The 17,257-nt window shown below is 36.4% G+C and overlaps 1 protein-coding gene across 3 annotated transcripts in view; it reads right to left on the bottom strand.

Moving 5' to 3' along the window:
* Positions 1-17,257, bottom strand: part of Lama2 (laminin subunit alpha 2) — a 579,970-nt gene that overhangs the window by 190,052 nt on the left and 372,661 nt on the right. For all 3 annotated transcript variants that reach the window (XM_075946853.1, XM_075946864.1, XM_075946871.1), the window contains 4 exons: positions 16,152-16,363; positions 12,566-12,672; positions 7,797-7,977; positions 1,805-1,941 (listed from right to left, as the gene is read on the bottom strand). In XM_075946853.1, coding sequence (XP_075802968.1) covers positions 1,805-1,941; positions 7,797-7,977; positions 12,566-12,672; positions 16,152-16,363 — 637 coding nt within the window. The remainder of the gene's footprint in view (positions 1-1,804; positions 1,942-7,796; positions 7,978-12,565; positions 12,673-16,151; positions 16,364-17,257) is intronic.

The raw sequence follows: 17,257 nt of genomic DNA, 5'->3' as shown, positions 1-17,257 counted from the left end.
GTGGAATGTGAACCCAAATTGAAGAGCTAAAATTATAAAATTTTATAAAGAAATCAGAGGAAAGAAATATTTAGACCTAGGAAAACATATTCTTCCAAGGCAAAATATAAGAAACAGAATCCAGAAAAGAAATGATACAAGAAACTTATTCATTCATATAAAAATTAGATAAAGATACTAAGTAAAAAGCAAGTTATATTCTTAGTTTTAATGTGTGTGTATTACAGAATGTTCATTTAGAATACACAAGAGCCTCTTATAATTATTATTATCAATGGGAAACAACCTCAGAATAAAAGTGAGCAAAATATTTGTAATAGCTTCATAAAAGGATATACATAAATAGCCAATTGCTAATTAAATAAGCAACACAATTCCCACCATTGTTTAACATTAAAGAATGCAAAAGATAGGAATATACAACCAACTAAATCATTAAAACCGAAATAGTCAGAATTGTCTGTTGTGTTGGCAAAGATGTGGAGTATTCTTAAGAGAAATTAAAATTTTTGGTTTGTGAATAAACTGCTGACTCCCACACTAATGCTCACAGCAGAGTAATTAATGAATGTTCTAAACTGCCTATCAAATATAAATACATAAGCAAGTGACAGGAGGGTATACAATGTAATATTATTAAACAACTAAATAGAAGAAATATTTGATATTTGCATTAGGATGGATAAACTTGAAAAGTAAGGGATAGAAGGCAAATCAAATTCACTGAGAGTTTCATATAGGTGAGGAAATCACTAAGCTCAACACAGTAGCAACAGGAGGGGTAAAGGAGAGCTGATTTTTTGTTGTTTTTGTTGTTGTTGTTGTTTTTTTGAGACTGGGTTTCTTTGTAGTTTTAGAGCCTGTCCTAGAACTAGCTCTTGTAGACCATGCTCACCTGGAACTCACAGAGATTTGCCTACCTCTGCCACCCAAGTGCTGGGATTATAGGCGTGTGCCATGAGAGCTGACTTCAAAAAGGCACAAGGGATGGTTAACTTATTGCAATTGTAAGTCAAAGCTCATTGCACATTAGATAAATGAGTTTTAATCTCATTTAATTAGTGATTGGCAAATATCGAGCAACAAAGAACCAAGCCTCCCCTGAATGCCCATTTTCCAGAAGTTCCCATGTTCCCTGTAATTCCTAAAAGGAATACGTATGTCCTATTCCATTTTTTCCAGAATGGAGCCTAGAAGTCCCTAGGGCTTCTCCTGTTTTACTCCAAATCAGTGGATTCAAATAAGCATGAGGTGTCTGCACTCGGCAGCCCACACCACAACCTCACTGAAGCCACTGGGTCCTGGCCTGTGGCATCATTCATGAATACTTTATCGGTGATTCTTCGCTGCTGACGCTCAGAGTGAGTCTTGATCTGCATAGGGGAAAACAGGACTTTTCTGATGAAAGCTAGTTAATTTTACTCTTCAGATTTCTTTTAATCACTTCTTGTAAATTAAAGCCAAGTTAACTTGACACAATTTTAATAGGATATTGGCAAATTAATTATTTTTGTCTCTCTTGTTTCACAGATGTATTTTCTTTTTCTTAGAATGAGATAGTTATTTGAAGTTTCAGTATAGATTTATTTTCCCTTCCCCTTCTATTTTGTAGGCATCATGAATTCAACCAATCAGTGTGTCTGCCACAGTAAAGTGGAAAATAATGACCAGTGTCTTTAAGACAGTCATTGATAATTCTATATTATTTTGTGATGTGATATTGGTTTGAAGTGTTCAGTTACAGACCTGGACTGAATGGAAACTCTTTAAGAAAACAATCAGCTAACAACAGTGATTCACTCACCTTACAGCCGGTGACAATGCTGTGACCCCAGGTGTTGGGAACACACTCAGAACATTTTTCTCCAATGGTATTGGGAGGGCAAATACACTGGCCAGTTTTTGGGTCACAATTGTTGCCCAGATGGGAACAGTCACAAGCTGCACAAGGGAAAGAGAGAAAGCGAAGATCAATCAAAGAAAGGCAAAATTTGATATAACATGGTGAATTCTTAACGCACTAATTTGTTCTTTTCATTTTTGATACTATGTTTAAGGATCCTTGAAGGGGGGATGTACATACTTTGTTATTTATACTATAGTAATATTTCACAAAAGCATTACATCAATAATTGCTGCATTTCACTTAGTAATTTCAAAATTTTAGCACTTTTCACTTTTCTATTTCATGAAGGAAAAGATATCTGTTGCTAATTCTCTCCTATTTATAATCTACCCAGATACTATAAATTCTAATGTTTTTATTCATGTATTTATTTCATTTATTGATAATTAGAATAACGAGGGACAGCCATCTTTCCAGGTCAGTGGGTTCTTGTGTGTCGAGGTTCAGGGTGTTTGGGGTTTAGTAGGGCAGAAAAGGGAACTTTGAGGTAGAAGTCCATCTACAATCCATCTATGGTCTATTTAGCTGCAAATCCAAAGGAAGTTGGTATGTTGTCCCTTTTGTCTGGAGCTCTGTAAGTACCTGCATGTGCTATCAGAGAGTGACACTCTTGTTCAGAGTTTCTTGGCTCACCAGATCTCTTTATTCTAGATCCTAAGAGACTACATAGGGATAGGAAAGCTGTGTTCATCTGGTTATTTCCTGTTGTGTAGGGGTGGAGTCAAGCTTCTAGTGTCTGTCTTAGAACTTAAATGGAATTTAGGCTGTATATATTTCAAGTTTATAAATACATTCCTTTGCTGTAAAAATTAACTCTTTTCTTCCTGATAATATTGATTATATTAATCAATACCCAGCATCTTAAATCTAGTACACCATGTATGTAGTTGCAAATAACAGAATATATTTTAGTTTTATGTATCTTTTAAAATAGTTACATCATGAAACTTTTAAAATAATTTCTGATTTCTTTATGACCCAAATTCAGTACTTTAATTCCAAAGTATTTTTCTTACTAGAAATGAACTATAAGAATATGAATTTCCTACTTATTGTTTGTCCTCAAAGAATGTAAGAATTGGCTTTCAGAAGACCTTCAAAGCCAACCATGAGAAGTGATGCATGTCACTCAGTGTGTAGACTCGATTCAACTGGAAAGAATACAGTTAAGCATAGCACTTGATTTAAAAGAAGTTATTGCAAAAAATAAATACATACCAAATACTTGAATTCAAATTGAAGATCAACGTTGTCAGAAAGCTTTTAGTTGGCGAACTGATGGTTAAATCATTTTAATTGAGTCTAGTTAGATATTTGATTCAGTTGAATTTTAAGGGGTCATAATTATCAAAGTGTTTCATAGCAGCTGTGAATGTTTAACACCATGCTTGACATAGAGTAAGTATAAATAAATGGCAGTGGTTATTGTCTTTGCTATTGTTATTGTTTTTGCTAATTCTAAGATAATAGATTTATTTATATATGACATTCATTAAGAAGAAAAATAGCATATTGTCTAAATTTATCTAATAAGAAACATGATGGGACAGTTTGAATCATTATTTGGAAATAGAAATTCTCCATGTAGAATTTCAGTGTAATCATACTTGAGCAATGAATTAGTTTTCTCTGTCAATGCACAATGTGTATTGCAATTTAAAATGTTAATAAAGATAATGGTAAAAAAACCAATAATACTGATACTCTAAATCTATTATTAACTCAGTGAATTCCTACAAATCCTCATGACATAGATAATGTTGATAACCTAAAATAAAGATGAATTTTGCAGAAAAAAGCATAGTCAAAACAAACATCCAAGGTCATAAAATTAGTTATTGATTGGAACACTAGATACATATAGGCTATTTGGCATGAGGAATACTCTTTTCTTTTGTATTTTATTAATTAACTAATTAATTAATTTCCATTCCAATCACATTTTACTATCTCTCCTTCCCAAAACCTTCCACTCCCCCAACCACTACTCCTCCTTTCGCTTCAGAAAAGGGCAAGCCTCCCATGTATATCACCTAACCATGACAAACCTGTTGACGGAGACTACTTGTTTGCTTCCTGGCTGTCCAGACCTAAAATAATCACTCAGAAACTATATTAATTAAATCTCTGCTAGGCCAATCATTTAAATGTATTGCTAAGTAGCTCTTATAGCTTAAATTAACCTACTTCTATTAATCTGTGTATCACCACAAGGTTGTGGCTTATCGGTTAAAGTTCCGGCATTTGTCTCCTCTGGGGGCTACATGACAACCCTGCCTTCTTTCTCCTAGCATTCAGTTTAGCTTTCTGGCCTAGTTCTATTCAGCCCTATCACAGCCAAAGCAGATTCTTTGTTCATTAACCAATAAAAAGCAACACATATACAGAAGGACTTCCCATATCGCATATTAAGTTGCAATAAGACCAGGTATCTCTTTTCCTATTAAGGCTGGATGGGGCAATTAAGTAGGAGGAAATGATCCTGATAGCAGGTAACAGAGTCAGCGATAGCCCCTGCTCCACTATTAGGAGGTCCACAAGAAGACCAAACTATACAACTGTAACTTATGTCGTGTAGGAGGTTCTTCTGTTTATGTGTTGCCTTCATTGGTTAATGAATAAAGAAACTGCCTTGGCCTATTTGATAGGGCAGAACTTAGGTAGGCAGAGAAGACATAATTTAATTCTGGGAGGAGGAAAGCAGAGTCAGAGAGGAATGCCATGGAGCTGCCAGAGACAGAATTGCTGAGTCTTTCCTGGTAAGCCACTACCACATGGCAATATACAGATTAATAGAAATAGGTTAAATCAAGATTTGAGAGTTAGCCAATAAGAGGCTAGAGCTAATGGGCTAAGCAGTGATTTAATTAATACAATTTCTGTGTGGTTATTTTGGGGCTAAGCAAGCCAGGTGGCCAGGGTGAACAAGCGGCCCTCTCCATTGCAACACTTATGGGCAGAGGGCCCATATACAAAGAGCTACAGAAGCTCTTTGGCTGGCAGTTGCATCTTAGCAAGCCCCCATGTTCCCAAGTTAGTTGATACTGTGGATTTTTTTTGTGTGATGTCCTTGGCCCCTCTGGTTCCCATAATCCTTTCTCTGCCTCTTCTACAGGATTTTCCAAGGTCTGCCTAGCATTTGGCTGTGGGTCTCTGTACCTGTTTCCATCACTTGCTGGGTACTGTCTGATGACAACTGGGATAGGCAATGATCTATGAGTATTGCAAAATATCATTGGGAATCATTTCATTGAATTTTTTCCCCAGTCATGTTTGGTTCTATCCTAAGTCTCTGGGCTGTCCAGACTCTCTGTTCTATCCTTCCAGGCAGTGTCAGGGATGGGGTCCTTCTCATGATATGTATCTCAATCTGGACCAGTTGTTGGTTGGCCACTCCCATAATTTCTGCACCACATTTACCCCAGCATATCTTGTAGGCAAGGCTAATTATAGGGCATAGGTTTTGTGGCTAGGTGACAGTCCCAATCCCTCCGTTGGAAACACTGCCTGGTTATAAAAAGTGGCTGATTCAGGCTGGTAAAAGGTCATCCTGAGTGAGGTAATCCAGACCCAGAAAGATAAATATTGCATGTACTCGCTTATAGGTGGGTATAAAGTAAAAATAACGATGCTACAGTCCATAGACTCAAAGAAGGTAAGTAGCAGGAAAGCCTCCAGTGGGAACAAATGCATCTCACTGTGAACAGGAAATAGAAGAGACACACAGGAGGGCTGGGGAGGGCGCTGAAATGGGGTGGGCATGGGCAAAGGAGAGATTAGGTGGGGAAAGGATGGAGGGAGAGAGTACAAGGAAAGATAACTGAAATTGGGGCATATCTGGAATGACCCAGAAGCTTAAAACAATGGAAGTTCCTATGAATCTATTAGGGTAACCTCTAGGTAAGCCACCTAGCAGGCAGAAACACAGAGCATGAGGAATACTCTTATACTCTTAATTTGTAAAAACTCCTGTTGAATATAAAGAGAAACAGACAGCAAGATGACTGCCATCATTCATTTCTCTTCTTCTGTACTGCAGACAGAATGTGAAGCAGCTTGCCTTATAGTCCTAACACCATGTCCACTTCATGAGGTTAGAATATAAACTCAAACTATGAACCCAAAAAGCACTTAAGTTCCCATTGTCAGCCATTTTGTCAGAGACATGAAAAATACTAACTCAATACGCAGTTATAATCATACCCAGTGTGATTCATTTTTTACTTCTCATTATTCTGTTTCTCTGACTTAAAATACAAATAAATTGGACTTTTGGCATTTTATCAGAACTTTATAATTGTAAATATTCTTATTTTTATTAGTAACTTTTGCTAGTAGAGTTCATTGAATATATAAAAGGCCCTGTTCTAGGAAGTTTTTTATTTTATTTTATTTTTTATCAACTTGACATAAGATAAAACTATTTGGGAAGAAAACCTCAACTGAGAAATTCCCCCAACAGACTGGCCTCTGGGGAACATTTTGGTGGGTGATTGAAGTGGGTGGACCCACTTTCATGTGGATGTTGCCATCCGGAGTCTGGAGGTCCATGATTGTATAAGAAAGCAGGCTGAGCAAGCCATGAGGATCAAACCACTAAGTTATATTCCTCCGTGGCGTCTGTATCATCTCCTGCCTCTTGATTCCTGTCTTGAGTTTCTGTTCTGACTTCTCTTAGTGATGGGGTGTGATCTAAGTATTGTAAGCTGAAATACACCTTTTCTTCTACAAGTTGCTTTTGGTCAGGATGTTTTATCACAGCAATAGAATCCCTAACTTAGAAAGCTTTGCATTAATTCATATCATGTTGAAATATTAATGAGAATTGCACTTAAAGATCAGAATATTTTAAGTGGTTCTTTATAGTTTTTAGTGCTATTGAATATTAGCTTAGAGATCACACAGGTCTTACGTGATTTCTATCACATCACAAATGACCAAAAATGACTTTCTGATGAAAGCTATCAGCTTATAATTCAGGAGGCGCACTGAAAGATACTGGTACCTTAAATACTTTGCAATATTATTTTGATTCTCACATGAATTTACTTCAATAGTCAATGACAATATTTTAAAATCTTGCCATGGTGCTGAGAGTACTGTACAGAGGTAAGAGCTGTCAGTCAAACTTAGTAAACAAAGGTGCAAATCATTTTTGTCATTGTTGGAATACCATCAACCGTAAATTTGTGATATATAAATCAAAGCTAATTGCAATCTTTAATTTCACTCCTAGGGTGCTAATTGATTGATTAGTTGTGGTGTGTGTGTGTGTGTGTATGTTTAGTTCATGATTTGTGTGAAAGCTCTGGCTGGACATAGGACAAACACTCTTTCAAGGAATCATGTTTGAAACTACATCCTGTATTTTTCCATGAAATAAATATCAAGATACAACTCGTTTCTTTCCCAGGATGTAAAGCCTTCTGACGCAACTTTGATACAAGCTTGGTTTTTCTACCAGACACAAAAAAATCAAGACAAAAACAAAACTCCCTTAAGTCTCGTGTCCATTTTGTGTTTGGTAAAATTGAGTTCTCTTAGTTTGAAAGGAATCTAAGAAAACAATCGCACCAAAACCCCTGGAATTTGATGTTTCAAGCTGTGGAAGTCATGAGAATAGAGGACACAGACAAAAGGGCACATCTACATTCGGGATCTGCTGGTTGTTGCTCAATGCTTGCAAGCATAGTTACATGCAGGGGAGCGTTTCCAACTGTGCTGTGTTCTATTTGTTAATTATTACAAATTAGCATATTCATTACTTTAAATATTCTGCATCACATACTTGTTTTCAACCTGCATTCTCTTCAACAGAACAAACTGTTACAAGAACCAGCAGCATAAATTCCAAGAACAAATGCACAGGACAGTAGTCTCGTTTACAGACCTGTACAGCCTCCTTCTTGGAAGTTGAAGTAGCCATGGGCACAACGGTCGCATTTCTTCCCTGCTACTCCAGGCTGGCACCAGCACTGCCCACTCTCGTCACAGTCAAATGACTTTGAGCCAAAAGAATTACAGTTGCAGGGAACACACCCCCTTCCCAATTGCAGGCCGAAGGTTTCAGGCTGGCGTGGAAAAGAAAAGAAAATATAAATCTCAGCAAGTGAACTCATACTAACAAGAAGCACAGAATCTAGAGAGCAGTCAGCAGTGAGGAACCCAGGAGTCACCAGGCTCTCTGGTGGCACTGACAACTGTCTGTTATTCAGTGGATTTTCTATGTTGACAAAGTGAAAAGTATGGTTAATTAGAGATATCTTCAAAATTAATTATCAAAATAGGCACTATGTTGTCATCTTAGTTTCAAAAGCCTTTGTATAATCTTCCTTGGTTCTAATAGCAATGTAAAATAGATTATGCATTACCTTCCTGGTTTTAATTTAACATTTTACTCACTTTACTGCTAATATATTAAATTGATTACTTTCAGATTTTATGAACTACCTGTGCTTGGTTAAGACATTTTCAATAATAGTGATCAGGATTCTAGACATTAAAGCCAGTTTGTGAGAAAAGATCAATGCACTAGATTAGAAAGATAAGGCCAGCCTGTTCATCCAAGTTTGAAACTGCGGGTCCCACATCTATCTGTACCGATTCATCTTCCACCAGGCTTGCATTACCAGCTGTGACGACATCCTTGAAATGCATGTTACCAGGCCCAGGATAACTATGATTAAAAACACTGGTGAATTCAGGACTCATCGCTATGTTAGAAAAATGAGAACGACATATCATACTTAAAGCACACCACTTTTCTTTTATAAATATAAAGTATGTCACATTATTATGGCATTTTAATCTGGAAAATTACTCCTCGTAATTACTTCTTTGTCAAAATAATTTGTATTTTGGAAAAATAGACTTCATAATTACTTCTTGGTAAAAATTAATCTTGCCATTTATTAGGAATCACCCAAAGAGAAATGAATAAGCTTCATTATATTTTTTAATATCATTGTTAGCAGTATTAGAAATAAATTTGAGAAATTAAAATTATAATGAGAATTAGACTTAATATGACTGGCTAAGAATAGTTGCATTGTTTAAAATGTACAATGAGTTGATTGAACGTGATAATCATGTTAATTTTTACTGTTCGCCTTATTTTAAGTTCTATTTGTAATTCAGATTTCATCATATTAAAGTAGAACGTATGTAAGCAGTGACAAAAAATAATTTTAAAATTAAATTCACCTACATATATATAAAGAAAAATGAAAACAGATTTTATTAATAAAAATATTTCAATGTAAAATCTTTAATCTCAGAGGAATTATCAGATATTAGAACAATGACTAAATAACAAGCAAGCTCGTTACAGATTGTTTATCATAGCATGTAATTCTGGTGACACTCAAATCTCCACTGTTAGAGAAAGTACTGAATAAATTAAATTATAGTACATTCATGCTATAAAATGAGAAGCAATTAAGTAAAATCTATTTTGAAGCAGTTTTAATGGTAGGAATACATTTATGGTGCGACGTCACATAAAAATTCTAAAAACAGCATACACATTATCTAGACTGTGATTCCAATTACATTACGTACACATACATCCAGGCACACACAAACACACACACAGCCACATGCACATACACACCCATGACACATGCACAAACACAGACACCAGACACGCACATATTACAGAAACACTTGGATTCCAAAAAAAGTCTAAACGATAATGTGCTTCGGTTTTTTTGGAAGCAAAGCAGAAACCTAAATTTTATGTACTATTTTTCTTAATATTGAGTGTATGATGTGTGTTTGCAGTGAGAGCATGTGTCTCCCGCACCAACGTAGGAGTGGAAGAGCCACTTTCCTGACTGGTCCTCTCCTTCCACGGTGGATTTGAGGCTGGAACTCAAGGTGTCAGGCGCTTTCCCCACTGAGCCCACTATACTTAAATTTTCAACTATCTGAATTATAGTTGTAAAACTTCCCATTAGTCATTGTATTATAACTTTTTTCATATACTAAGCCTGCTTGTAAAGACTGGACTTAACAATTATCTTTATTCCCGGAATCCTCCACATCTAGCAAATACACTTATGTATGTATAGATACGCACATTCCTTTAAGGGACAAATCGATCAAATATAAAATGGATTTCTAAATCACAGCTGTCATTAATTATTGTAAGACTGATTATATAAAGAAATAAATAAAACAAATGGTTGCTAAAATCCTTTTCTAATATTTATATATTGTAGTTCAAATAAAAGTACCAATCTTCCTAATAAAACAATAAATTTTAATAAAATTGGTACTAATATATCTATTCCACAGTTCAAAGAAAAGCTCTCCAATAAATAAAGTTGAGGAACAATCTTGTAGTCTATAACTGAGATTACATAGAGCTCCCTTCCAGAAACCACAGAAAGACTGACGGCTCCCATCAGTACCTCTCACCTGGGGTAGTAACAAAGTCTAGCAGGTGCATGTTGCTTCCTATGTGCCAAGCACTGCTCTCTAGCTATAACAAATATGAACTTCCAGGACGATCCCTCAAATAGCTATAGCCACTTCCCTTTTGTGCATGTGTTGTAACAGAGGCACAGAACACTGAGACCTGAAGCCTCCACCAAGACAAGTGGGCAATCAGGATCCCCTATTACCTGGAACTTTAAGATTTATTTTTAAATTGTATGTAGTGTGAGAGTGTGCATGTGTGTGTCTGTGTGTATATGTGTCTCTGTGTGTATGTGTCTGTGCATGTGTGTGCATGCATGTGTGTGTGTGTCTGTGTCTATGAATGTGTGCACGTGTCTCTCTGTGTATATGTGTCTGTGTATATGCGTGTGCATGCATGTGTGTGTATGTGTATATGTGTCTGTGCATGTGTGTGCATGCATGTGTGTGTATGTGTTTGTGTGTGTGTGTGTGTATGTGTGTGTGTATATGTGTCTGTGTATATGTATGTGCATGCATGTGTGTGTATGTGTGTGTGTATGTGTGTGTGTACATTGACATGAGTGCAAATGCTGGGGATTTAGATACACTGGAACTATGGCAGCAGGCAGATTGCTGCGAGCCTCCCAATGAAGAAAATTTTTGAAAGTGGAAAGTGGAAAGTTTTCCTTCGTGTCTGTTCTTCATTTAAAGAGGGTTATGTGTTTCTTGTGTTTGATGTGTACATGAGCAGAATCACGGTTGGAAATTAGCAAAACCTTAGTGAAAATGATATGTCAGGCTTATGTTTGTACTCCAGAAAGGTCACTTTTGATACCTTGGGTTCCCTCCAACAAAATTTTTATTTGGTTTGTCCACAGATATGCTTTCAAAAATATTTTATTTTATGTGTATGAGTTGTTTGTATGTGTGAGCACCACATTGGTGCCTGGTGCTTACAGAGGCCAGAAGAGGAAGTTGCAGATATTTTTAGCTAGGTATTGGGACTCAAACTTGGGTTCTCTAAAAGAGCAGTCAATGCTATTAACTGATGAGACATCTCTCCAACCCCCACAGCCATGCTTAATCGATACTTATGCACAAATTTTAACAGTCAGGCTTTAGTCAGGCATTGTAGAATTTCTGCATTTGCAATTTGCATACTTAGCGAACAGTTTGCACACTTAGTTACCAAAATTATTTGGCAAAAAGTTTCCAAGCCTCTTCAGCTACAGCCCAGGAAATAGCATGCCCACACAACCATGCAGTGCCTACCGGCACAGGGGTCCAATAGGTTCCCCTGGGGCACCCTCTGGAACCGCTGGAACCCCACATCCGAGGTGACCCTAGCACCCGCTGAGCTCTGTGTGGCTGCTCCTCCGGATGGTGCACCTGCCTTCGGAGGTTGCACTGTTTCCCTACAAAGCCTGATTTACAGATACATCTTCCCGTCATATCACACTGTGGTGACACAGAGCCCAGGGGACTGCAGTCACACAGCTCACAGAATCGCTTCGCTGAGTCCCACCACGTACTGAGCTTTAAAACCCAAGAGAAGGAAAAACAAGGAAACAAGGCAGGGTTGAGCATATGGTATTATTCAAGTGATAGAAGCAGAGGTGTTTTGAAACTTTCTACTAAAGGCCAGTCTGACATCTGAAAATGACTTGCTTGTTGTGAATAACAAAATGCACCCATGTGAAAGGAGCCAAAACTGGCAGGCACTCATGAGGGAACCTCAACACAGGGCAGGGCTATCACTGGAAACGGATACTGAAAACAACATTCTCATTGATGGGATAGTTCATTTTAATCAATCATAATTTCAATCATAGTTCTAAAACTATGATGAAAATTTTCACTATTTCCAGTGTTAATCCACTGAACAAACTTTTAAACAACAGAACTTGAAGTTTGTGTGTGTGTGTGTGTGTGTGTGTGTGTGTGTGTGTGTGTTGGGGAGTTGGTTGGAAGCAAAAGGAGTTGCACATTTTCACTTCCCCCATGGTAAATTATTTTACTCCCCACAGGCTAGAATTAAATCTATGTTATTTGTTGAGTAAATACTTAAATTACAGCAATTATTATAAAATTTTGTATGTAGGAACACAGGTCAAATGCAATGCACAGTAAATTTTGTTATAGTTGAGAAAACGTTTCATTGAGCACAGATATTCCATTTTCAGGAGTAAATAATTCTGACCCCTTTGTTCAATATGTGTATGGAATCCATCATTGAAAGATGAGCATGTTTCTTACCTTACACTCATCACAGCGCCTCCCCTGCACATTGGGTCTGCACTCACACTGCCCAGTTCTGGTGTGACAAACCTCTGAGAAGGAGCCATTGCTGTTACAATGGCAGGCTGCGAAGGCAAGATGCACGGCAAATGAAAATACAGTTTCATGAATCCCAAACACAGATCGAGTAGCTTTAATCTGAAATGCTTGCGACCAGAGACATCTCAGACACGAGCTACACCTTAAGTTTTGGAATATTTGCAAATTTGCATATAAACATCACTAATCTGAAAATCCAGGATCTGAAGTGCTGCAATCTGTACAGGAGTTGTTAAAAAAAACTGTAGCTTATGGGAACATCAACGCCTGCATTCAGTGTTAGGGTGTCTTCTAGTTGCAAGGACTCTTTCAGACAATCTGTTATGTAATCCTTGCAAAAGTTCTGCATATTGTACACATAGTTCATACATGCTTGACATGTCACACTGCTAAAATACTAATAAAGTTGGTACGACAATCTTGAGACTAAGACAAAGAAGTATAAAGAAGCGATAACATATACAATACCACATGCTTAGTGTTATGGCTATCCAGGAATCTGCTTGAGCCATGGAATCCCCTGCTTCCTGGTTCAATGCTCTTTAACTTTTTCATAGACACAGTGGGATAACATCTACTTATTATAATCATATAGATAAAATACATACCCCCAGAAGGTTGAAGAAATTTTCAGTTTCAATAATCCTCTTGACATAGCAAAATATCAGTTTTAGCAAACATTTTTGAATATAATGTTTATTTACTATGTGCCAGTTTTTGTATTAAACTCCAACAATAAGAATGAGTTAAATGAAAATATATCTCTTTTATGCTATGAAAGCACATAAGAGAACAGAAAAAAATGTTTCAAATCTACTAGGAATGTAATACTATAAATACTAAAATTCATTTTTATTTTGTATCCAAAGATAGAAAATATACTTGGTTTAGTTACTCTTTTATCACTTTTGCATTAGAAAAAATTTATAAAGTTATTCTGAAACATATAATAACTAAATAACTCTAAAAGCTGTTTTACTTCTCTGAGAGAGCTAGCAATTAATGGCTTTCTCTGTTTTTGACAACTCTATTTTTAATGGTATACATAATTTCACTGATACCAGAATAAAATTGTGAGGAGGAGATGACATGGGGTTTATTCATCTACGGCTTTGGCAAGTATGGTACAACATCACAGCTTTAAAGACATTAAAAGTAGCTACTCCCTCATCTCCTGATATTATTCTGCTCATTTGGCTCCAGGTTCTACTTCTCTTGACCATTTTTCTAAAATTTGCCCTACCTTCTTCCATCAAAGTTTGGCCTTTAGTGTCTACTAATGCAAGGCCACTAAGAGAGTAGCCAGGCCAATGACTACTCCTGTTTCTCAGTCAACAACACAAGGGGAGTTTACAGATGGAGTCAAAGAACAAGGAGAGAAAACGTATCATCATTAAAAATTCACTTTCGTGTGAATATGAGAATTGCTCTGCAATTGTAGCTTTACATAAATTTATTTAGTACATGAGCTTTGCAAATTTCAAATTATTAAGAATCACTAACTCCCTCTTTTAAAAGTAGGACCTACAAAGTTGAAGTAACTGTAAAGATGGTGGTAAGTGATTATAATCATCTAAAAATAACAAAAGCAATACATTTTATATGTATCTATACAGAAATAGGACAAATATTTAAAGATTTTCCCATACGCTAATATTCATGAAAATTATCTTTACAAAAATAAAGGACTGTTTTATTCAGAAATGTGTGTGTGTGTGTGTGTGAGTGAGTTCTTTAAGATGGTACTATTATGTAGCCCAGGCTGCCCTAGATTGCTGTGATCTTCCTGCCTCTGTCTCATGAATACTGTGATTATTTTGCTTAGCCCCACAGGTTATAAACTTGCTTTGGATGAGGACGTATTCTCCATGCATAGAAGAGATATTAATCCTGGAATCATACAAATATTCACTACAATATTTTATAAACTTTAAATCAAATTATATGCTGAAGAGCCTTACAAATCATAGCCAGATCTATGCTTCATGGCAAATGGTTACATAAACTGATGATGATTCATTTATTTTGGTTGTTGCTCTTCTCATATTTTTCTCTGTGCTCCTAAGACTTCATGCACAGATCATAATAAAATAAGTAGAATGTCCTTAGCTTTCTGGAGGGAGTTATTAGCAGATATAAAAAGAGGTCACGAAATGTATACCTAGATCTAGAATTAGTGAACTCCAATATTCACAGCTACCACAGGGACCACCTCCAAAGACCAACAATGGCAGTCATCTCCATTACCAACAAATTACCACATCCCCTGCCTGTGCTACAGCCAATAATCCCCACGGAAAACTTATGATCCTTTGGATATGAGGAAACCATTCCTAGAGTCCCATATCTGATTCTAAATTTCCCAGGTAGCCCACATGAACATAAGATATTTTTGTGTTTCCTGATATTTCACAGAAAGGCCAAATTCCACAGTGTTTAAAGTCATTCTGGTCTTGTGGGAAATTTTGTTTAGAAAGTCAGTCTGTGATTTTAAGAAATGCCAGTTACTCCAGAGAGTGATTTGTTTTGACTTAACAAATAACCATTCTGAAAGGACAAAAAGCCTACAACCAGCTTCTCAGTTTAGGAGAAAAGCATCCCTTCCTGAAATAGGATCACTGCTGTTTGCAGTAGAGATAACAGGCAGAGTTTCCTGTGGTGTCTGCAATTCCCTAGGTCCTGGGACTCACCTCAGCATGAGTCTCTGCTTACATTAATTCAGTAGAAAAGAACTGTTGTTAGTTTTATAGCTCCCTTCCTGAATACTGTATAGGTGCCAGTAAGATCCAGAACACTGATGTGGATTCATACTTTTGGAATTAATTCTCTTTTGCATATGGTGTTGTTATAAAGTAATATAAGATAGTATTCCATATAAAACTGTGTTGTATGGCTAAGGAGGAAAAGATTAGACGAGAAATATGTTGTACCAAACTGCCTCAAGCCTTTGAGTAGTATTCTACAAATAATTTTGGCATGAGAATTAATCATTCAACTATCAGATACCATTATGTAAAATCATTGTCATGTTCTTAAACTTGTAATGAAATGCAAAAACTTTATTTCTGTAAAGTCTTCATATGAAAGCAAAACCAATTAACACCTGCTGATAGGTAACATGCAATAATATGGACATGTGGATTTATTTCAATCAAACAATTAAGATGATATTAATGAAAAAGGCCAAATAAACCTGTATCATTTCTAAATTATTTTCTGTTACAGATTTAATTTCATTTTAAAAATTTCATTGCATATGTATATATAAATATGTGTATAACTTGAAAATCAACATTTAGCAATATAATACATTTTAAATGGTTTATTCTGTTCATTGCTACAATGAAATATTTTGAAACATGCAGACTTTATGTCTTCACTGGGCATTCATCATCCATGTATCACAGATAATTTCCTAGTCTCCAATGCCCATTCAAGAACTCATCAGCTTCTTTGAGGTATCATACATCAATTCTGTCAGGGACATCAATAGTTCAGGACTTACGTTGACAGTTCTTTGCATCAACTGCGTCTCCAAAATATCCATCAGCACAGAGCTCACAGTACCGTCCTGTTGTACCTGGCTTACATATCAGACAGGAGCCAGACAAGCTGTCACAGCTGCCAGGGATGGAGAAGTCAAGGTTGTCATTGCATTGGCATGGCTGACATGATCCTCCAGGTACGGAAGGTTGTCCAAAATAGCCTTCTGCACACCTAAGGTAATAATTTCCAACAGTGACATTTTAGTATGTGTTTGGGGGGAGGGGAGCTCAAGAAACCCACCCCACTCAATGTTTACATATCTTTCATATTCCTCTGCCAGGATAATGGATTTTCCTCTTAAGCGCTCCTTTTCTCAAATGCAGAGTGATTAAAAAATGCTTTTCTGTAACTGTGCTATAGATACAAGATGAAATCTGCCAACTCCACTCATAATTAGATTTCAGCAAAAAAATAAAATTTTATCACTGACATTGAATATGGGTCCAAAGCATAATGAGAAATCTGTGGCCGGCATTATGAAGGAATCTAAGTTCACACTGCATAGCTTTTATAATATAAAACATCATATGTCTTCAACTCCAATCGCCTGTTTTCTGTCCACATATATAAGGTTCATGTTTTTGTTGCTGTTGTTCTTACAGGAAGAGCTTATTATGAGGAATCAAATGCAAGTTCAACATTTATTGAAAGATATTGTGACTCAGAAAATATTACGGTTACTTGTTTAGGAGCTCTGAGTATTTCTGAATTAATAAATATTAGTGTACATTTATATATTGATTAAGAGGCTATTTTTCAATGAAGAATCTTTATTCAGGAGAAGTCTAAGTAGGGATGCCTTTCTATTACGGTAGTGTGCTGTAGGATGGTGCTGACCTGTGACCCAAATTCACACCAGAGAATTCTAGGTTTTCATAAAAATAATACCAACCCCAAACTGTGTATGTATTTGAAAAAATACTTAAGTTTATCATTTATAAACTGTGGTATAGAAACCAATTATGAGTTATGCTACCCAATTTTTCCCTGATATACATGTTTTAAAATGCTGCTCAGTGGTACAGATGCTCAGATTCTCCTTTGCTGGGATCTATTTCTTTTGGC

The sequence above is a fragment of the Microtus pennsylvanicus genome, chromosome 1 (assembly GCF_037038515.1).
Source record: "Microtus pennsylvanicus isolate mMicPen1 chromosome 1, mMicPen1.hap1, whole genome shotgun sequence".
Lineage (NCBI taxonomy): Eukaryota > Metazoa > Chordata > Mammalia > Rodentia > Cricetidae > Microtus > Microtus pennsylvanicus.
The sequence above is the reverse complement of the archived record's forward strand: the minus strand, read 5'-3'. Positions and strand labels throughout refer to the sequence as shown.